A 23,320-nucleotide genomic window follows, 5' to 3' on the forward strand; every position below is an offset into this window, starting at 1 on the left:
TCATTTAAAGTGTTTTCTTTTAGAGGTATATCGAATGAATTTCGCACATTGAGTATAATAGTAGCATTTTACACACCAGAAACGCATGGTATATATCCTCACACTTTAAGCTTACTGTCGATGCAGAACATGCGTGTCTTCTTTTACACTAGGCATACATGATGTGAGCATACAACATTTTTTATCATCGAGTTATAACATGTGCGTCGTCTTATACACCAAATATTAGTATGTTTTCATGCGTTATTGCACGGGTTACTTAGATTCGACACTCTTGCTAAAATGTTCTCACCGGTTCCGCCTTCAACTGCATATTGTATTCAGCACTCTAGTCCGGATTCTGTTGTATATTTTATACGTTACTGAGTATGATAATTAAAAGATAAAGAAATACTATTTTTATAACAATAATTCTGCGCACTTTAAAGCCATTATTGAAGAAACAATAAAAATCATGGTAAAGGTAAAACGTTAGTAAAAAGAGCGGAAAAAGATTAAAAACTGGATAAAGTAAGTAGGTTTTATCGGCAGCAGAAGCATAATTAAACATGTGGTTAAAATATTGTATTATGTTTGTTCGTCTTGGGGTTAGGAGTTTTCGTCATTTGGTAATTAACGTGTCCATAGATTCTTAACATTGCCTCTCAGCGCTTATGTTTTCTTCACGTTTATAAACAGCGTGGAGGGCAATAGAGGTTTGCTACCAATACTACCAAGGTGAACGTGTCTGTAACCTGTATACAAAACAAACCGTTGGTATTTGCTACTTGAACGGTAACATTGTGTTCTTTTTTCAAATGCAGCACATCAGTACACGTACATTTTGTAACATTTCACATATGTATTTCATACACAACACGTTTTTTTTTATTTAAAACAGATTTTTAGATGCAAGTTTATGTTAAATGTAATATATTTCAACTTCAAGTATCTATTTTAATTTTAAAGTAATTATTTTTTATCTGCTTTTCTATCTGCTATGATAGAGGTGTAAGACAATCACAGATTTTAAACTTACCGAAAGCCTACTCAAAATTTCGAAGATCATCCTTATATGACTCATACCATAACCAACCGACAATAACGGATTAGAAGTTCAACTAACCGTTTGCTATGCTGTTGTACGGAAGTGTATAAGTTCCAACCAAGTCGTCATCCCCCATTGAGTCCTTGTCCATGACGTCAAAGGTGATGAATGCCAACTGTGGTACGATGACGTCAAAGGTTATGACCAGGTCGTTCTCCCAAGTGGGATTAAATCCGTTATCGTCGACCACGCTTGTTGTTTTGCTTTGCTGAATCATAAAACGAAGAATTTAGGATGTTTGAAGAGTTTTTCACTACACGCCACACTTTGCGTTACCCGTGTGTGGAGAAGGATTTATTTTCAATTTAAAACACCTGGCGGGTGGTATTATGGATTACCTTGTCTACATCACACCCAGTGACGGATACGATGACGTAGGGATCGATGACGTCACTCTTCTTTGAAGTAATCGGCTTTGGAAGTTGTTGGGCGGATATAACCTAAGCGGTGAGTCAAATAAGTTTGTTAAGTTTGTTCTGCAGATTATTTAAGACGGAATATTTGTTTTTAATTCGCGCATTAGATGTTGGTTAGTGTCGTGCAGACAAGCTGGGCCAATGTTTTGTCAATATTATATGCAAATTTTATTCGCCGAAATTGAACTAACGGAATGGGACGTTTTATTTGGAATGATGCCGCTAACCTTGGAAAAGCGACAATTCAGCCAAAAATTGAATTGCCGCTTGCAAATAGAATTACAAAATGGCGTTTGTTGCGGGAGAGACATAGACTCTTTAAGACAGCTTAAGGAATCTATCGTGACAAGATATTAAAAAGATGATCAGAATGTTTACTTGTAGTTTAAATGGAAAATATTTAAGTTCATAAAAAAAATTAATATCGTTTAAAATGGTTAAGCCGATAAAGATGTTTATTGTGGTAATTCGGCGTAAGCGAAGCTATACATTCGTTAGTGATACAATAAATTAATTTTACGGTATTTTAAGGGGCGGAAATAGTCTTTAACGTTCTCTCGTGTCACCAGACCTAAAATATCCCGTGCACGTTTTCGACATATTTCGCATAGCAGTAACAATTTATTACGTGACGAAATTTTTTAGCTTGTCACGTTGCAGTAAAGACACACATACCCTTATCTGAAGTCGTGAAGGTTGTGCGAAGGGTGATTTGTTTGTGACTGTAGATGGATTAAACTTGCCAGTAAGCAAACAATCTGGTTTAATAACATAACCGCAGCCACCGTTACGACGGAATAAGGCATCGTTGATATGCGTTTCCCGGTCCTCAGTTTGATAGTTGAGTGCAACTGTTAAAGGAAAAACCTAAATTCTCCGGTATTGTCAGTTTGTCACTTGTTAAAAGGTCTTTTTAATATCAGATGTTGGTGTATATATCGAACCAGCTAAACGCCGAAAGAACGAATCAGGGCGACCCCAACTGTCCTTTTTCGGTCGCTATAATTTTTTTGGGAAAATGTATTGAAACGCAGGGGAAGTAAAAAAAAACAAGCTTAGAGGTCTAAGATGTGACTTTTATAGACACCCATACCATATTGCGCATTGCAGAAACAATCTATTTTGTGTGTCCCCTTGCCTAAAATAGCGAATGCTGTGTTTTTTAACGTTTAACAAACAAATCTATATACAAACTTCAATATACCACGTATTTACACCAAAAAAAATGACTTACCGATTTGGCATCCAACATTCCACAAAGCAAGGGGGTCATAGTTGCTTGAGTTTGTTCGTGTTCCCTTCGGGTAAATCCTCACCAGTTGCCATTGATTGTGTTCCGAAAATTCTTCGGCCTATACAGAAGCAAGGTTGACACATGGAGCTTGTTTGTAGCTAAATACAAAACTATAAACATAGACTAACAGGAATTCTTTAATAATATTGGAGATAAATAGCGTAAACCCGCAACGTGCCAACACGATTAAAATCTCCGGTAAAATGTGCAGATAAAGACACATATGTTTGGGTAGGGTACGTTAAAGTTATCCATGATTATCATTTATATATCCGGGGTTCATATACTGACAGTTGTGTTGGGTATTATCTAGTTAAAAGAGTTTCCAATAAATAGAAACCTAGTTACGTTCTTTTGAGGGATACAAATGGTCTTTAACGACGTTTTCTCGTGTCCCCAGACCTAAAAATAGTCTGTGCACGTTTTTGATATATTTCGCATATCAGTAACAAGTAAATTTTACCTGCGAGTTATACAAATTCATTGCTTTATCTTCGTTGAGAGATGATATGTGTCGAAAGTCAGAATTATGCTTCGCGTCTGGGAAGTTATGAAAATGGCGACTCTGTGCGTAGATAACCAAGTCTGATAACTCTTTCGACAACTTTATCTTTTTCTGTAGATTAATACATTAAACGAATTAAAAGTAAATAAAAACAGTCAATCTCGCCGGCACAAGGTCTATAAGCCAGAACGCCCGTATTATAACGACTGTCGTTTTCCGGCCCTGCGAGGCAAAAAAAGTTACATTCATTTAATTCAAAAATTTTCTTAGTTTATAATATTTAGGAATTAAAAGTAAAAATACTAATCAGTTTTAAATGAATCTTTGTTTTTAATTTATTGAAAAATTAAGACTTTAAGGCATAATAGCTATACTACTCGAGTTACAATAACTTAAAAAACAAGGTGAAAACGAACATGGCATTTTTTAACACGTTAAAATAGAATGAGCATGAAATTTGAAAGAAATGTGTTTTAAATATTTCCAGTATTAATAACGTAAACCTATGAGATTTAAAGTGCTAGCAATCGACTCTCAATTACAAAATGGCGAAAAAATAAATGGCGTCTTCGTATTTTTTTCTTTTTAAGATTAGCTCAACAAGTATTATGCTTGCTATTTAAATAGAAAAATTCGCTTGATAGTAGGTAATCTGGTTTAATTAGGTTATGAATTTAAGTTACAAAACTTAAGCAGTTACTAAACGCCCTTGTTTGATGTTAAGTTATATAACTCATCATGTTTATTGCCGTATATTTACTTAACTGCATTTGTATATATTCATATTATTTTTTCGTAAGAACATATAACGGGGTGCAGTTATAGCGCTTTGTTTTAAAACACCCCGCGACATCATTGTCGGATAAAAAGTTATTAGTTACTTGATAGGAACAATTTGATTTTTCGGTTTTTCGGTTTCATATACCGTTATTGGCTCAAAATTCGTGCACGGAAGAAAAAGGCAAACAATTTTGTCGGAGCTGTATATACAAATATATAAGCATCTTTTTAATTAAATTGTATTCTGCTAATAACGAACATCGTGATTTAGGAATTTATTAATAGTATGAGTGTATGACTAATGATTTATTCCAGGTATTTGCATGTTGGTTGTTCTGTTATGGTCTATTTGAATCGTTATTGGCGGTTATTAGCGGTATTTAGATTATTAGCGGTTATTCCTGTATGTTCCTAGTATTTCTGGTTGTGTTATATGCAACAATGGCTTATCCGAAGTTGTCTGTAAGGCCGATTGTGTATTTGTTCCTTTTACTGGGTTTACTGGTTTCTTTTTTATTTTCTTACATAGCCGTAATGATTGTTTGATGAATTTAACATGTATTTAAATCATATGTTGGTAAAATACCATATGGTTAAACATTGGGTTATGTATGATACAGCTCTTTTTACGTTTTAAACTTACATAACACTTTGATTTATGCCAAGCATATAGAATAACACTTCCTTTATTTTAATTCTCTTCCACTAATTATAATTACTGGCATTATAAAATTATAGAACAACGGAATACTGTAAAGGTTAACTTGCAACAAACACAACTGTGATTACACTTTCAGACACACATTACAAAACGTAAACTCCTTTTAATAAATAAATGACTGTTTATCAAAAGCGAATATTACCCGGAGTCTATATTCACTGCCGCATAACTACTGCATCCACAATATTGCTTTTAACACCCCGCTATATACATATACAATCGTTTATTTATGTATCGAACTATTGTTAAAATGCGCCAATGCGGCCCGGACGACAATATATTTTTTTTTCAGTTATATACCGACAAAACGTTCTACGAAACCTTACAAGCATCAGCACGGCCGTCGCCATTTTACAAAAACTGTGGCTCTTACGGCGAGACTATTTTTATTCCGACAATAAAGTGTGTAATATAATGTTTGTCGGCGTTTTTACAATTTAGCTCAGTTATATAATTTATCTTTTGTTATTTTGTTAACTGTGATTTTTTCTCTCGTGTCTTATTATTAAGCATGAGGTTTTAAGGCGTGGCCACTGTGGCTGGATTTCAATCAAAACCCTTCTTCGGGAAATTTATTAAATATATAGGACATTCTGTACGCCACTTGCAACAAGTTTTATCGGGTTATTATCAGAGCTAACTGATAGCTGAAGAAGCTTTGATCCTGAAACCCAGCATCAATGGACAATACATAATCTTTACGAATAAAATATTTAATAGCACAGAACCGAATGTTAAAAAGTCGTAATATTTCAATTTGATTTAGTACAAAAATTTTTATAACAGATTTGCTTACATTTGTCTTGGACGGATTCTTTTTTACTCCGTTTTCTTCGACATCAGCTGCCTCATCTTCGTCGCTAACTTCTTCGTCTTCGTTAGTTTCTTTTAATCTCTTGCCCTTTACCAAGATCCGTCCTGTGCAGGTAATTCCTCAAGTACTAATCCGAGTTAAGCAGAGGATAATCACCCGCTTAAACTTTCGGGGAAATTTGGAACAACCACATTCGCCACAAGTTGGCACTTCCGAGGCCGGTAGTGAAGAATAATAAATAATTTTTCACAGAAATTCACACCGTACACCGGACTTAACTCAGCTGGTGGTAAATTTAATACTTCCTCGTAACACTTTTATACATACCGACAAATTCCAGATATTTCAATACTTTAGTCTCGTAAATTATTAAAAAACTAAACAGCGTCAAATGTGGCAAGAATCAGAAAATTTAAAGGAGAAATAAATTGCGTACAAATACTAAGCTTTCAGTTAAAAAAATTATTATGCTATGAAACTGACGAATAATATACTAAGGAACTATAACAAGTATCTGCTCTTCTTGGGAAATCTAACCTTTTAGAGCTTCTGGTGAAGGCAACATGTGAGATGAAGGATCAACGGGATTTTGAAGTAGCATATCTCCCAAAGTTTCCTAGAAATAAACTTGAGTTTTCAACTGAAAGTAATCTATGTTCGAGCTGATACTAATCCCAACTAAACGTTCGCTGAAACAAGGCTACATTGATGTGACCGACTTATTTTTAAACTTTCATTTCTCCCAGTAAATTGCCCCAGGAGTCGGGGTTTAAAATACGAAAGTCAGCATGCAAATCAAGCTGTAACAGGAGAAATATTTCCCCTCGAAGATTCTTGGTGCGTGATGGCGTTATGCCAACGAAACACTTGCCGATGACTTTAACCGTTAAAGTAGAACGTTCTAATCACGATAAAGTCATTACAAATCTTTCATCATCTCTATTCATATACAAATTTTCACTTTTCGCTGGCATGCCCCCTTAAAGCTTTTAAACATTCCATCGAAGTGATTAATGTGGTGATGTAGCCGTGAGATGACCTTAAGGTCAAACCCCTCATGTAATGTATGTAGCCATGTAGGTCAATGAACAGCAGTGAACATTATATGTGGGGACTTTCCTAAAATCAAATGCACGAACTTGTGTACAAGCACCGATATGGGCATTGGGTATAATGTGAATCAATACACTGTGTGTGGTAAGTGTACAAGCAGACAAAATAAAAGTTCGCAACAATGTTAATTATATCTTACACACAATACCGTGAGAATAAAACACAGCATTACCTTCATGATAAGTGCCATCTTCTTTTGCTGTGGCACCGAACAGTGATTCTCAATGGAAAGAATGACCGGGTAATCCGATGTCTGTATATATCCTCTTTAATGCGTCATACATGACATGCTAACAATGCACAAGGTACGTAACAAACCTTAAAAGCATAATCTCGTATTGCTTCAACTACGTCAGCAAAAGCTATTTTTGAAGTAAGCGTGTAGCCGTGGTAAATAATCGGTTGTCCGTCTTCTCCGTCCCAACAATCAAGTTCCACACAACGACAACCTCTTTCCAGGGCTCTGTGATAATACATCGCGTGTGCGGTGTATAATACAAATACCTTGTTATAACTCCGCAGGGAGTAAGCACACGGTGTATGATTATGAACACACAAATACACCACTTGTACATGTTATATAATACGACACTCGTGTTATAACTAAACAATAAGCATAAAGTGTATATGAATACATCATGTGTGCCTGCTGTGTAAGGGGAAAACGAAATCCATATTATAACAAAACAAGAAGCCTAAGGTCCATGAAACGATTTACGTTTAAAACTCATGTTTATAGTTCGGTGAAATTTGGCAACAAACTGTATATAGCGTATTTACAACAAACTTTAGCGGTCATGTGTTGGAATGCGTTGTATGTGTAAATGTATTACTACGGATACCAGTAAAGCATATGTTTAGCATTATGTTATAATTCCACACATATCAGAAATGGTTTCTCGACTACTTTAACTCTTGATGGCGCAGATTGTACACGAATGCCGGCTTATTTAAGTCTGGTGTTAATTAACTAATAAACCGGTTAAGTATTTGCATTAAAGCTGTTTGATTCGTACACATACGGGTTGATTATGACATCGGATTAATCGGATATAGCTCATAAAATATGCAGCCGGCCAGCAGGTTTAAAAGCGTGTTTTTCTTCTTTTAAAAAATGTTTATGCTACATCAAAACACAAGGCCTACATACGTCATAGGTTAGGAAACCCGCTATATATCAAGGAGTTTGTTTCCAAATCTTAATTGGAAACATCAAAAAATTACCTGATATAACATTCCACGCTGGACTTTCCTATCAATTGGTCATCAGCAAGATACGTGTTATGTGAAGATGCAATGTAGTAGTGCGATAACGGCCTTGTCATATCCATGTGAACCTTAATGTTTAACGGATGCGTAAGCTACTGATATGTTTCAGAGTTAAAGAATTTAGGTATAAAGAGGTATCTGGGTCAACGGCGGCTCTTATCTTTGCTTAAATTGTAAACAAAAGTCAGACAGTTCTCATTAAGTTTCGACTGGTCAGGTCACGGACGAAACGGCAAGGAAGTAATTTTAGATTGCGTCGACACGCAAGCATTTTTATCCCTATTGTTAGATGAATATTTAATGTCTCGGAGCACTGTACCTTTCGCTCCTTGGCATTAAAGACGTCGCAATGAGGCGAAAGTAGGAAATACATAAATCCATATATCGACATCACGTGAGTTGATCTGAGATTCTCATCGGGCTCAAAACTTTTTACCAGTGACATCGCAGTCTCTTCGGTGACGTCATTTAGGCCCTGATCTTCGCGCAGAAATCTTGCAAGTTCCTACAACAACAGCACTGCGTTAAGATATCGCATGTATAATTGGCTTATTGGAAAAAACAATTTCGAATGCCCCTCCCGGTTAAGTACCGTGTAAGTGCAACAAGAAATGGGTAATATAAACTATAAAAGTGCAAAGCACAACACGAAAGAAAACCACATTTACGTCGGTTTCAAAGTATAGAAAGGTTAATATCCAATTAGCTATATATAATCTCAAATGAAGTACGAAATCCGCGCATTTGGGAAAATTTAAACTGCTCTGTGAAAAATATTGCGGGCAGATAACCGTTATAATATCGCACACCGGAGGGGGTCACAGACTTTGACCAGCAGGCTTGGCCTATTATTCCAAAATTTAAACTAGAGATAAGTTTTACAAACCTTCGGCTGCAGCTTTAAATCTGCATCGCAATATGTTTTGTATAATCTTTCAACCTCTGGTCGCCATGATATCTTCTTAAAGAAATCAGAGAACTCATCGAAAGACAACAAGTTGTCGCCGGAGATATCGGTATCCTAAGGACAATTATCGCATAATTGGAGCTATTTTAGTTATCTTTTGGTGGCCGTTGATATGTAGAGGTATCAAGATAAAGCAGAATCGAACTTCTGGTCTAGCGATGTTTAAGATAGTCTATTTTTTGCATCGTGTTGGAGCGATAATGAAAAGCCGAAAATTACATAATGAACTTCTCAGCTCAAAGTAAACAGTTAGCAAGAAATGATTAAATTTTTAACAAGAATTTTAATAGCTCAACTCCGCAATGCTGCATATATACACTGCAAGGGTGTTCTACAGTCGTATACACGCTCATTTTTTTACAATTTTTTTAAATTGCATTTTTTTGTATTATTTTTCAAAAAACATTTTTTTATACAATTTTAGTTTACAGTTTCTTTCCTTTTTATTTTTCGTGTTTGGTTTAATTTGAACTGTTCTCTGTTGAGATTAACAATATCTGCTTCTACGTTTGGTGCATTATGTTTACTGTGGCCAAATGCAATACATAATACCAGGAACGTTGGTCGTCAAAGCAAGATTTTCCCGAGAACAATTAAACCACAGCCACAGTTCGCCCTCGATCAAGATTATATCAAAGCGTTTTCGTTGTTTATTATGGAGTTCACCGGACATTCAGTTGACATTTTCGGTTTGGTTTTTCAATTATTTAAAAGCTTATACCAACTACGCTTTTCATACTTTTCGGTCCGAATCATTAAGCGTTTGAGCGTCAACTCTGCATCGCTACCTAGAGTGCAGAAAGTGCGTAAAGGGCGTGCCAAGAGCTCAGTACCATAAACGTGTCTTTATCTTTGATATCCATACAAACAAATGTGAGGATTACTTCAAAGGTGGTTACGCCAATATAGTCCGCTGAAACTTTGATGCTATATAAAGTCACGACACAGTCTGCACGCGATGCCCGACAAAAAAGTGTTTGTGCAAGACTGTGACGCCACTATTTCTCCGTTTTAAACGTTCGTGCGTAATATTTATCGAACTGTCTGATTAATCTCAGGCTAAAAGGTCAAACGCTTGGATAATCCGAAAACTTGAATAAATGTAGTCATTATAAAACGGTCACCTGCATGCATTAAAACAAATGCGAGTAAATATTTAGAAGCGAAATTATGACGTGTTTCCGCTTTAGTTCCAGACAGAAACTTACTTTCAAAACTCGGTCGATGTAATCAGATGTGGCTTGAAAGTTCAATTTGTCTAAGAGTTTCTTTACTTCCTGAAGATGAAGAGAAGATAAAAGGTTTTAATGAAGATAAAGGTTTAAGTGAATATTGTTTGTGCGCGTCGTATCCAATAGGTCAATGCATTTGATTTTTGTTGCACCACGGATCATATCATGTATTGACAAAATAACGCTAACAAGGAAATAAACACGCATTTGGAATAAAACAAGCGTATATGTCTAAAACTAAAAGCTAATACCAAAAAGACACCTACATCCAACACAAAATACCAAAGACAAACACATGCATCCTACATAATGCATACCGAGCAATACTGACATACACAGGGTAAAAGCACACTAACTAGTACAGCACGCAGAAATCATAAATTATACCACAACGGACGGCATTCATATATAAGCAAGCAATTATAACAACGCACCTTATAGGAAAGTTTTCCACTTTGATCCTTGTCCGCCGTTTTAAAACAATCCCATACCCATCTAAGATTTAAATTAAATTTTAACATATTAGTATCTGTAGTGTGTGGATTACATGGACGGTAACTTCATTGACTTATAGATCTTTTGTGGGGTAAGATGGGATACCGTTGGCCCTTAAACCACAGATTTCTTGGTCGTGTTTTTTTAATACCACTCTTTAAATTCATGTCACATGTTACCCCACGCAATTATATGTTTTTCTTGGTTTGATCATGCTTGTGGTTGGGAAATTTAGTGAGTTATCAATGGTTGCCACTTATACGTACACTATAGAGTAACTGAAACTATTGCAGTGTGTGAATAAAAGCAGGCATGAGAATTAAGCGAAACTATGGTGACATGTCACTTCAATGACTACAGTCGAGTTGTATATATATATATATATCGTATGTGGTTTAGCTACGAACCAATCATGACGTTGCTTGTATATTTTTTATAATTATTGTTCTTTAACTCACAACAATCGTTTTCCTTTAATGTCAAGGTTTTCAAGGTTTGCACTCAAATGTTGCAAACCCCTGGTCCATAATTCGGCGGATTCTTTCGTCATAGATACCAAGTTCAAGGGTTGTTCCCGCCCATCGATTACCTTTGATGTGATTGGTTAATATTAAATTCGTAATTTACTTCGCGAAGGGCATCATGAAACTCAATATAAACGTTCCTACTCTATACGACACGGGTGTTCTACTTTATACACACCGTGTCCGCTAGCGAGTTACCACAAATGTAACTTTGTGGGTGGTTGTTTTTGGGGTCATTGTATGATTTTTCAATGTATGACTGACAATTAAACCTATAAGGGGCCACTAGGTGGGACAATGGTGTATCAATATTTATTTAGGCTCGAGTGTTTACTAATTAAAAGAGAACGGCTACGGTTTCATTAAAATATGTTAATTGTGTGTTTCAAATCGCCCTATCACATTCTGAAGCATTACAAAATATGCCCAAGCATATGTTAATCAAATACAATACTGATAACTGTTTTAAAGCTACAGCATTTACCGACACAAGTTTTTAATAATTTTGACAAATAAAAGTTTGAACATTTTGACTTAATGTTGCCACCTACTGACCAAACTAAAACATTGCTCCGCATCCGGCAGGTGGTGACCAAGTCGCTCCCATATTGGACTCTGATATCCGATACGAATCTCATTGATTTTTTTTATGTCAACTGTAGATAAAATAATTTTTAATTTTAAAACAGCTCACGGGAATGAAGAGACATTTAATAATCACTTACTCAGGTAACTTTTAATAAAAGACAACTATTATTTCGGTCTATTGATTTAAAGACATTCTTTTTATAACTTGACAGTAAGCATAAGGTGTCACACCCAAGTGTTTCTGGTGTATATGAAGGCACCCAATTCATAACAAGTCAGACACGGGCATGTTATGAACAGAATTTTGTTTACTCGGATTTACAAAAACGTATTTAGCATTGTTTCGTCTGTGCTATAACTCACCAATTGAAAAAGATGATTTTCCGCAACTTTGATGAGAAATATGCAAATTAAGGTGATCACGTGATAGTTCAATATGACGTGTCTTCCTCCAGTGTGCTGACTTTACTTTGATAAAGAAAGCTCCTTCTTCCATCGCACTTAACGACATATCTGAAATGCATTATATTTTTCTTGATTAAACTATGACCATAAAGATAGGACTCGTAACAAAGTCAAGTAGTTTTGGAGAGTTTCTTTTGAATAAACGAAATTTTAATAGTTTCGATTACTTAATATCATATTTTATTTATCTTTTCAAAAACGATAGCGAATATCATATTAATTTTTTTAAAATAAAGAGAAGGGATTTAACAGCAAAACGGCTGTATTAGAACTAAGCTGCCATTGGTAAATTGCTGTTGTTGATAGCTTAGATACGTTGTCTTGTATTTTATTTTGCCACTCTTAAAGTAAGAAAAACAAACAAACCACAGAAACCTTATATAAAAGTAAGTATAAACATTCCGTTTGGTTTGGTTGGTCTTGCGGTTTCTGGCTTTTTTAAAATCGCAGCGTAAATAAAATTTAGAGACCTCTACAACATTGTTAGATTTAGAACCCTCCGTTGTAAAGTACCCGTATATTGGTGTCTGCTTACCGATGTCTGTCGGTACGTAGTTATGTTCTTTCACTCGTATGCCGTCTGTAAAGACGTGTTGGACTGCAGGTCCCGTCTGTAGATAAACAATACGTTAAAACGATTAAATTATTTTATTTAGTATGTATGTAATAAGGTACATGATGGGTCACCTTTTCACTCCCAAATACCGTTATTAATTGCTTAAAACACGATCAGGATATTTGGATATTATGTGCTAAGGTGTCCCATCTTACCCCACGGTACTACATACCATGTTGTAATATGACGGTTTAATTGTATCTACAAAGTACGTATCCGACAAAAAATAGTTTTAAACATGAAACTAATGATGCTATTTTCGGTCAAATATGTATCACGCAGACTACAAATCGTTGGCCTTGATTTTTGCAAGATACGTATTTTGTTGCGCTTGATCCTTAATGTTATTACGTTACGAGAAACGTTCAACTTTAAAGAGTCCCAGGTCAGAGCAAATCATGGAATTAATTGCAATAACTTTGTTTAGTTGCATAGGAGTCATATACAAGACGTTTTGGTTGGCAAGATACACCATGGTTGTCTCAGTGCAAACAAGGCACACATTGTAGTCACATACCCCATACGTTTTAATGGGATATAAAACAAGAACATTTTTTTAAACGAAATGATACAGTGTATTCATATACCACATGCCTTGTACCAAGTTATATGTTGTTTAACTGCTAGACATATGTAAGCAATACCAAAAAACAACCACGAAGTTACATAAGCGGTACTTGTAAGTATAGGCGCAAGATGTATAAAACAAAACACACCCATGTCAATGACTGTCTTCTTCCCACCACACGAGGCTAAATGAAACATATTTTTTTTCATACTATGCCGTAGTCAATCAACTTTAGACTGATTTTATAATCAATTGAGGAAATTTTATAAAACATACTAACGCATAAGGTTTATAAACATGTGTAAAGATAAAGGTTTAAATACAGAAGTTTTCATAACCAATTCAAGCATCAGACTTATGATGGTATAAAGCTAAGGTTCGATACCGTATATGTTGCATATAAGTAACAATATACTTGTCCCGCCAATGATCACTTACGAAGATGCATGGGATTAGATATTAAAACATAAATCATATAAACCAGTGTATAAGCCAGTTTATCAACAACAATAATTAGACAAAAGTTGACGTTACTAAGCATGAATTATGCCTTGATATTTGAAACACTACATACCTTAGTTTTTGGGCGCTTCATGATAAATGTATTTCTATTTCAAACCGTTAAACACACAACTATCCTTCAGCTATATTTTAAATGAACAGAAGTTTCGCTGTTAGTGCCTGGTATTCAGTATAAAGCTGTTTACAAGTGGACAGAAGCAGTGAGCTACAAATTCTCTTTCTCGTTGTTACACCTGACTAAACACTGTAAATCGGTATCGGGGCGCCTTTTGTCAAAATGATCTTCTGTATTTCGTATCTTTAAACCGTATGGCGCATTGGAAACTATAGTGTGGAAATACCCGAGCTGTAAGCGACTTGCTCTATTATAAAAACACACGAATTCTTCTATCCAGTGATTCTCTAACTTTTGGCTATGCTTGGTCGAGTAGTGACCGCCAATATTTTTTAATTGGCCTACGCATTTATTTGAAGAGAATGTATTTCACAGCACGTGGTAAGATGCTACTACCCACTATTAAACAAATATTTGGGTAACAGAAAAAGTTGATGAAAACACTATAACCTTCGCTCTTCTGCTTAATACCGCAGAAATAAAACAGACTAAACTGGGCTCGGTTTGAGTATAGTGGTGTAGTAATTTAACCTTAATAACATTGCCGTAAGCTATTGGTTATAGTAATTTGCTTGGAAGCCGAAGGAGAATTTCACTCGGTTTAAACAATTTATGCCCAGCCTTCTTTTGATAGAGTTCATTATTAAACTCATAATTTATTCATGAAGTTGATGATATGTTGTGACAACATATACTTGTCAGGTATCTAGCAATATGTGCATATTTTTAAGCGGATAAAGTTACGATTTCAAATCAAATTAAACGTTATAATTTTCATATGTTCTTTTTTTGCTTTTTTAGTTCCAGCCGTATAAAAAGATACTTTGAATTCATAGCAGTAAATTAAGATACATTTACAAACGATATCTGTTTACCTCGTTTAAATTTATATGCAACTAAATAAAAAAGTAAAAATTACAAGACTTACCTATTAAATGACCAAGTAACAGCAACTTGACAAAAGCACTTGATTGTTTGAGCTAAAACGCCTGAAAACATTTAAACAAAGATAAACGTATAAGCTTTATCTCTCTCATAGCTGAGTTAACAGCGCAGACATGCGTTTAGCACTGTGGGGTAAGATGGACACCGTTATTGAACCTAAAATCCATATTTCCTAAACGTGTTTTAACAATAACACTGCTATTTTTAGAGTCGGGGAGGTAAAGTTTATATAGTTCTGTAAATATTGTGTGTTTACTACCGAATGGGACGATAAAAATGAATGTACACATTTACCATCTTACCCAGTCTACTATATGGGTATTTGACTAAAAAACAAGTACAGGTCATTGTATACATACACCTCATGCTCACAAAAACAGTCTTAATCTTTTTTCCGACTATAAAATGTTACAAAAATAAACAATTTCTTTCATACATATACTACGTATAACATTAGGTCGATTTTTTTTCAAATTAAGGTCCTCAACTGTGCATAAACTAACCCGCAACGTAAAAGGGCGTTATACACTTAAGACTAACACATCTTGTTTAAAGACCACAACTCTGTCCCTGTTCTCAGCAATAACAATCCAGTTAACGAAGTTATAATATTGATGAAGAGAGGGCATATGAGCTGGTGTATCGGTTACTCATTTATTATTTAATCAACGTTTACACGGCGTAGGTTTGTTTTCCAATCAGGTTAGTCACTTATGTACTGAAGGTATATATAGGTACAATGACAACACTTTCAACAAATCCTTTGTGCTGCATATGCTCTTTTGAATGTCGTATTGTCTCAACATTTCGTCTATGCGTTCTGATCTTTATCTGAACCACCATAGTGGAAGAGACAAATAAACGTTACGTTATGTCATATTCGCACAATCATGTACCTCCTACAAGACATTAGAAAGATAAAGATTTACGGTTCGAATCCTTTCTTGACCGTATTTAAGTCAAGACACAACCTATATTTGAGTTCTTTAAATATGGAAAACATCCTTGTAACACCTTGAAACAATAGCAGTAACTATAGCGACAGTCGCTACTTGTACAACGCAACATTTAGTCCATTTTAACTGTTCCGTACTTTCAACACTTATGCCCTAAAACGCAATCTATCACTCTATAAGGCTGGAAGCCTTTATAGTGATTTACGGTTCAAGCAATAAAGGATTACTATACCAAAAGAAACAAAACATATACAAGACATCATATTCATATAGCAAGCCTTAATATGTCTTCTTCATGGCAAGGTTTATGCGAAATGCATCACTTTGTCTGTTTCCGATTTCAAAATGCATCATTATTGCAAGATCCGGTTAATTATAATAGAAAGGTTAAACTACGTATATTACATAAAAGCTTTCGACTTACTACGCATGCATACATGTATACGTTGTATGTTTATACACATAGTCCATAGCCATTACCATATAATATGTTATATTTCCTAATCGTGTTTTTGACTATTATCAAAACTGTTTTTATAATTTTGTAAATATTTTTTGTATATCACCTAATGGAAAATTAAAAGAGAAAAATATGGGCTATTTTACCCCAATCCACCATAGAACATATGCACACATTCCCTCACTACGCTGTTAAACATTATGAATTACTACCATCTCCAATTTCCACATATTTCAATAAAGGCCGCTGTTTTATGTATAATAGGGTGGGGGAAGATGGACACAGTTAGCACATAATATTTAATTATCCTGATCATATTTTAAATATTTACCAATGGTCTATGGAGATTAAGAGGATGCGGTTTTAAAATTCTTTAAATGTTCCTAGTCTACTACCGAATTGTACGAAAAATAGAATAAAATGGTGTCCCATCCTCCCCCAGTTTACTATATGAACAAATTAAGGACGTCCGTTTTCCCATTTCGTCACATGTTTTGGTTTTAAGTTGCATTCATATTCTATAAACTACGTAATTCAAAGAATCCAAAAACGATGATGTTTGTTTGTGTTTATCATGCTGATGTTACTACTGTGAAAAATAAACTCTATCCTCACGATACACGCAACAAGCTAAATTAACATATGTAAATAATTTTATTTATAAATAACTTTAAGAACTTGTATGTTCTTAGCGTGTGTGACATCACTTAAATAACTTTGTTTAATAAACCTTTTTGCGAATTTGCCACGTCACACTCTCTTTTTCAATCGATTGTTTAACAGCGATCTGCTTATTACGTCACAATTCCTTAGAACTGGTAAAACCAGTTACGTCATTATTATTTGTTAGCAGTCAGACGCACCCACCGAGTAGCCAATCAAATCGCGTAGTTCAGAAACGCCTTCAAAACGGCAGTCAATCGAAACGCCGTAAAATCTCGGTTTTAGACACCGCCGCTTCTACTCTTCTACTCTACTCTACGTGTTTTTATACAAGGTTGTCGGATTATTATATTGATACTTGCATTGTGATTGCGTGACTGCCTTTTAACAATAGATGTCGGGTTCAAGGCTCGTCGCTGCTACAACTGTGGGCGTGTCTGTCTTTTGGCATGTACTTTTAACGGCATTACTCCCACCAAGTGGTCACTAGTGGTTTGTCCAAAGTTTTAGTCATGATAAAAAAAACTCCACATAGTAACATACGTGATAACCGGTTAAGTGGGCACGAAGTGTGTAAAACAAAGCACCCATGTTAAAAACATTGCGGTGTGGATGAGCAGGTCAAGATGGTCCGGTCAAGCCATTAATGACTACAAGCTTATAACATACCAGATGTAGGCGTTTGCCCAAGGCCATATTAGGTCTACGTTCACAGTAAATCTGCAGGCAGTTAACTCTGCAGCAAACTAGACCCAATATTAAACAACTGTACGAGTTTAAAAACTTTTCCATCAAGTCAAGTCTTTTGCTCCACCAACTGTTACGTCAGCAAAGCAAACAATGTAAACCAGTGATCCGTATCGAGTTGGACTTTCAACCATCAGCACCGGCTTTTGGACTTTTCATTCATGCTTTTATGCGACTTCACATTACTAGTTCATTAAAGTAAAGACACTACTTAGCAGTGTGTTAGTCGCATGCTGCAATGCAATTTGCATTGGGTTATGCGGAGTGTTTTTAGGAGTTTTTTGAGCAGTAGGATGAGAAAAATGCGCTCGTATCGAGGTATAGTTATCGTTGCAGATTAAAATCTAATGACGTTGCAAAATTGTTTCGTCAGCGTTTACCACACCCCACAAGTGACAGGGGCACCCGTAGGTTACGAGCCATAACCCTTTGTGGGTTTCAGGAATTGAAAGATCATGTAAGTTGGGGTAAGACGGTTCGTGTTTTTATTCCCCTTCTCGCCCCATTTGATGGAAATCAATTAATAAATACAGAACTATATAATTGTATCCTCACGACTGTGTAGTAGCTTTGTTAATTGTTTAAAACACGACCGGGAAATACGAGACATTATGTGCTAAAGGTATCCCATCTTACCCCATACTCTTTCATATTAAATTTTAGGTTCGTTTGCTTTTTAAGCTAGAGGTGAATTTAAATAGTTGTGATTTTAAAGTTTAGAACAATATTTGCGATACCGTTTCTGTATTTATATTGCCAACATATATTGTTAACGAATTACGTTTGGTAGTATTTGCGTGAGTTATAAATCGCATTGCAAACTCTTCTATTTCTTATGAATGGCAGTTAATCTGTTCTATGGCCCCATTTGCATGAGGAGAAAATCCTTTTTTTATTACATGCTTAGTAGACCATGCTGTAGCATACATATTGTTGTGTTTGTAAGCGCCTTTGTTAATAAGTAACAGCTAAGAATACGTTTGTTTAAGCGACCGACAGTACACACGATACAGCAATGACGTAATATGTTACGTCGTGTTAATACTTTTTATATTGTTGTTGTTCAACTGGTGGGACCTTTAAAATGTTTTCGTGAAAAGAGACACGCTACCCATAAAACGCGTAAACAGGTAGTGCCGGTTGTCACGTACGCACGATCTTATAGAAGTGAGAGAGTTTGTGTGATTGAAGCTGATACAGAAGTCACAAAGGTATAGGTTCAGATATGAAAATGAGGGGGAATAATGGCGAAATGTTAGACAGATTTTAATTAAACTTGGCGAATATTTTGGTCTCTAAGTTATATCCTGTTGCGCAGAAACGTGTTTTTATGAAGACAAGTTCAATACGTCGACTAAAGAATGTAGCGCGTTATTTTAAGTTTTAGGAACTACAGATATTTAACTAAAGTTTTAAACAAATGTTTCGGAAAAAAAGTAGTTTAAAAGTATAAATTCGATTTGTGGTAGTTTTAAAACATTAAAAGAACACCCGTAAGACAAAAGCCTGTTATTTCACAAGCGTATTTTAAATTAAGTTTGTCAACTTTAAGTGTGTTATAAATCTGTTTAATCAGTAAATAATATTAAGTGACTTAAACAACTTAAAAGTTCAGGTTACCAAAAAATTGATAACACAGACATTTTAGAATGCTAACAAAGTTTGAATTAGTCTTCGACTTTCTCACGTAGGCATTATGTTTATTCAGGTTCGGGGTGCTCAGGGTACAAGGTAAATATAAAGATAAGAAAAAGGTACACAGCTTTTAAAGTGGGTTAAGTGGAATACAAATACAGAGTTGCTGCAATACCTTCAACTGCACGCGTTTCTAACTTTGAATTATTTATAGGTGTTATTTTAAGCACAGTTAAACTGAAGTTGTTTTCTTACCTTGATCTTAAACAGCTCAAAAATGACGATCAATTCTGAACATCCTCTAACTTTCTACAGCCAGATGTGGTGTCCCAAGTCACAAAGTATTCTACTTGCACTAGAAGCGTCTGGACTGCCGTAAGTATATCGGAGTTGTGTCCTAAATTAAACAAGAGTGTGTGAACACTCGAGGTTCGGCAAATACTCCAGTTGTTGACACTGTACAGTTTGTTAATTTCGTAGAGGGGAAATTAGTAACGGATTAAACGAACTAACATTACTACACCCTTTCACTGCAGGCATACCACTGTTAACCTTGCTGTAGACGATAAGAACCACGTTTGCAACGACAACGAGAAATCGGTGAGTTAGTCGTAAGTTTCAGGCTAAACTTCGTGTGTATTCTTGCCACTTAGCGACTTGGTTGATTTACACACTATAACACAGGGTCCCTCGTGCGAATGGTTGCGTGGCAAAGTAGTTTAATAAATGACATTCGTGTAGCCTAAAGGAGTTACGATCCACCTTTTATAGCAAGAAAATTCTGGTTTGCAGTGAAGATTGACGGGGTTGCTATTTTATTTTTGGATAATTTATTTGCCTTCTGTCAGAAGCAACTGTAGTACTACACCACGTTATTGCCAGTGACATATGTTCGGTGTGTATACAGCAAGCTATTAGTCCGGCGCCGTGGTATAGCTGTTAGCGCGCCTGCCTGTAACCCAGAGGTAATGGGTTCAAGGCTCGACGCTGCTACCATTGTGGGCGTATGTGTCCTTGGGCAAGACACTTAACGGCAATTGCTCCAACCCAGTGGTCACTAATGGGTTGTTTAAATTATCAGCCATACATAAAAAAGGAAAAAATCCAAGAAAAAAAATAATCACCCACAAAGTAACATACATGGTAACTCGTAGGCTGGCACGAGGTGTTAAAACCCGTGTGATAACGACTGTCGTTTTCCGGCCACGCGGGGATAAAGTAAGTTACATTCATTCATTCTATTGATATACTGGCAAACACAAGTGGGAAGACGCTCACCTAAAACCACGTTACGGCGATAAATATACAAATCGTATGTTTTAGATTTTAAACAGATCTCGACTTAAAATTAATATAAAGTTTTAATATTTTGGATTAGCAACCCGCTTTGGTTCAAAATGGCAACATTTCAAAGCAAAATTACAAAGAAGCGGTTCAGTTTCTGCACGGTTTAGACGGCGCTAACGCAAACCAAGATGTTGCGAAGAAAACAAAACAAGACAGAATCCTGGATCACTTTTTTGAACACGTATGTAAACTTATTTAAAAAGAACATTTTATTGTTTTGGACTATGGATAAAGTCTTAACCTTTTTAAGAGGTAATGGCTCATATTTTAATTTGATAACACACATACTGAGAACTGAAACGTTTTGCGTTGCTAATTACACTTACCTTTTACAACCCCTAATGCAAGTATTATCACAACGTATCGGATGTTCCTTACTCATAAACATTACAACCTCTACTGTATAAATATTGCATATAGTACTCCTAAGACGGAGCATCATTAGCGCATATTGCCCAAATATCCTGATCGTGGTTTACAAAATTAACAACGGTCTATGGACATCGTGAATGTACAGTTTTATAATTCTTTGTTTACTATGAAACGCGACGAGAAAATAGAAAAAAAAGGTGTCCCATCTCCCCCCCTACTATATTTATAAATAAACACAATAACTATAAAAATCTGTCACACAGATCCTGCCTTACTTTGAAAAGAGCGTAGTCCTTGATAGTCCTCGTGAAGGTCTTGATTTATTCATTGAAGCTTCTTCGTTCCTCGAGAACGAGTTGGTAACAGCAGGAGGTTCATACTTTGGCGGTAGAGAACCCAGCTTTGCGGATTATGGATTGTTCCCATATTTCGATAAAGTAAGCTTAACTGAACCAACATAACTGAACTATTTTCTGCTTGTAAACCAAACTACTATTTCCACAGAACGCCGCGCGTGTAAAATGTATTTCATGGTTTATTTTTTTGACTAAACACTGCAAAAATAACTTTTATTCGCTCTTTTACTACTGTGTTACGGTACCACCGCATTGATCAACCAGGGTTACAAAACAAAGACTCGAAACTGCAGCAATAGAAACACGACGCCCACTTGTTTACCGCATTCCTTTAACATAGTTTTCTTATCTGGCGTCAAAATAGTTACCACTGATTAGTCCCGCGCAAAACTCCTGCGCTATAATCAAAATAGCGTAGTTTCTTACTGGCGACCCTGAGGCACAGTCGTTATCGCACCTGCCTCTAACCTAAAGGTAACGGACTCAAGGCTTATCGCTGCTACAGTTGTTATGTGTCATGACACTTAACGGCAATTTCTCCAACGCAATGGTCCCTTATGAGAATAAAAAAAGTTACATGTATTCAAAATCCTAACATGAAACTCCTATTATTTGGAAAAAAAATTCATTTCCTTTTTTGAACAACAATAGAGTAAGATGGGATTCCTTATCATTCTATTCTCTCGTTTTATCTGGTAGTAAAAAATTAAAAGATTATAAAGCCGTATTCTTACGACTCCCGTACTTACTTGCTTAAAACACGATCAGAATGTTTGGATATGTGCTGAAAGTGTCCTATCCCCCCATCCTACTATGTAATAAAACTACAAAGAGAAATGAATTAGCAATGTTTACTTTTCTCGCAGGTGGGAAAATGGTTTCAAGATTTCGACGATTACGAATGTCCTCGCATTAAATCTTGGATCCGAGTGATGCGACAACATCCTCTTGTAGTTAAAGTATTAAAAGACACACATACCAACGACCACTTGGCTCGCTACACCGAAGATGTCGTTAACCGAAAATCTTAGTGGGACAAACGTTATTTTCTTTCTTTTATTTGTTGTTGAATGTAAAATACGATACGGTATTACAGAGATAATTTAATGGAAATTTAAATTTTACGGTTTTTATTTTGCACAGTTTCGCACAACCAATGTTAGTACTGCTTGTAAATATGCATAGCTAAAAAGAATTTGTTGCAAAAGTAATAGGACATTAACACTACAAATTGTGTCATGTAATGTTTAAAATTGTATTTTTCGAAGCTGAAAGCTTTATTTGCGCTTATAACTAAATAGTACTTCAGTATCATGTTGATGTATATTCTGGTTAAAATCCACTGCTCCGTCGTTTTAAAAAACACGGGCAATATTCTGTTTTTTCGTTCAATTTAACATTTTATCGGTTACTCGTAATCTACATTCTGAAATAAACTGTTTAATTTAACCATCTTAAAGCCTCAGTGAAAACATTACGAACAGCTAAACGCTGAGAGTATATAACGTTTATATAACATTAATGGCTCGATGCTGCCACCATTTGAGCATGTGTTCCCTTTAACATGACACTTGGCATAAAGTGCACCAACCAAGCGGTCATTTTAAATTGTCAAATATTTTTAAAAACAATCCCCTACAAAGGTGCATACTTCTTAAACCGACAGTTGACGCGACCGAATTAAATTCACGCAGTATGGAACATAGTTAAGCCCTCTGGCAAGTGAATACTAATAAGTGACCGACCAG

General features: G+C 35.7%; 2 protein-coding genes across 6 annotated transcripts; one reads left to right on the forward strand and one right to left on the reverse strand.

Moving 5' to 3' along the window:
* Nucleotides 1–332: 332 nt before the first annotated feature.
* LOC149730685 (1-phosphatidylinositol 4,5-bisphosphate phosphodiesterase delta-4-like) lies at nt 333–19,894 on the reverse strand. 5 transcript variants are annotated; one of them, XM_089884944.1, is made up of 21 exons: nt 19,753–19,892; nt 15,020–15,080; nt 12,806–12,881; nt 12,169–12,318; nt 11,773–11,873; nt 11,152–11,282; nt 10,633–10,693; nt 10,175–10,243; nt 8,886–9,020; nt 8,319–8,504; nt 7,955–8,067; nt 7,049–7,193; nt 6,903–6,983; nt 6,155–6,233; nt 5,600–5,721; nt 3,261–3,413; nt 2,738–2,855; nt 2,179–2,354; nt 1,426–1,527; nt 1,106–1,295; nt 333–734 (listed from the first exon to the last, which is right to left on the reverse strand). In XM_089884944.1, the coding sequence occupies exons 4-21, from the start codon at nt 12,314–12,316 to the stop codon at nt 652–654; spliced, it is 2,193 nt and encodes a 730-aa protein (XP_089741070.1). In that variant the 5' UTR covers nt 12,317–12,318; nt 12,806–12,881; nt 15,020–15,080; nt 19,753–19,892; the 3' UTR covers nt 333–651. The 5 variants fall into 5 exon arrangements, 4 of the variants coding, with proteins under 4 accessions (XP_089741070.1, XP_089741068.1, XP_089741071.1 ...); XM_089884942.1 differs by lacking the exons at nt 15,020–15,080; nt 19,753–19,892 and adding exons at nt 13,603–13,638; nt 14,029–14,155; XR_016385711.1 differs by lacking the exons at nt 15,020–15,080; nt 19,753–19,892 and adding exons at nt 13,603–13,638; nt 14,029–14,157 and having other exon boundaries at nt 594–734; nt 1,019–1,295.
* LOC149730686 (glutathione S-transferase omega-1-like) lies at nt 19,711–23,031 on the forward strand. The gene is made up of 5 exons (XM_089884955.1): nt 19,711–19,872; nt 20,034–20,097; nt 20,876–21,025; nt 21,480–21,653; nt 22,439–23,031. The coding sequence occupies exons 1-5, from the start codon at nt 19,775–19,777 to the stop codon at nt 22,601–22,603; spliced, it is 651 nt and encodes a 216-aa protein (XP_089741081.1). The 5' UTR covers nt 19,711–19,774; the 3' UTR covers nt 22,604–23,031.
* Nucleotides 23,032–23,320: the final 289 nt, after the last annotated feature.

The sequence above is a fragment of the Ciona robusta genome, chromosome 9 (assembly GCF_009617815.1).
Source record: "Ciona robusta chromosome 9, ASM961781v2".
In the NCBI taxonomy this organism is placed as follows: Eukaryota; Metazoa; Chordata; class Ascidiacea; order Phlebobranchia; family Cionidae; genus Ciona; species Ciona robusta.

Bases quoted from the DNA above. Each gene is read 5' to 3' on its own strand.
- LOC149730685 (XM_089884942.1), bottom strand. From the start codon at position 14,049: ATGAAGCGCCCAAAAACTAAG. The intron at 2,355-2,737 runs GTAAGTCATTTT...TTCCTTTAACAG, and splicing joins GAATGTTGGATGCCAAATCG to TTGCACTCAACTATCAAACT. The intron at 1,528-2,178 runs GTATGTGTGTCT...CTCACCGCTTAG, and splicing joins CTTCACGACTTCAGATAAGG to GTTATATCCGCCCAACAACT.
- LOC149730686 (XM_089884955.1), top strand. From the start codon at position 19,775: ATGACGATCAATTCTGAACATCCTCTAACTTTCTACAGCCAGATGTGG. The intron at 19,873-20,033 runs GTAAGTATATCG...CTTTCACTGCAG, and splicing joins CTAGAAGCGTCTGGACTGCC to GCATACCACTGTTAACCTTG. The intron at 21,026-21,479 runs GTATGTAAACTT...TCTGTCACACAG, and splicing joins TGGATCACTTTTTTGAACAC to ATCCTGCCTTACTTTGAAAA.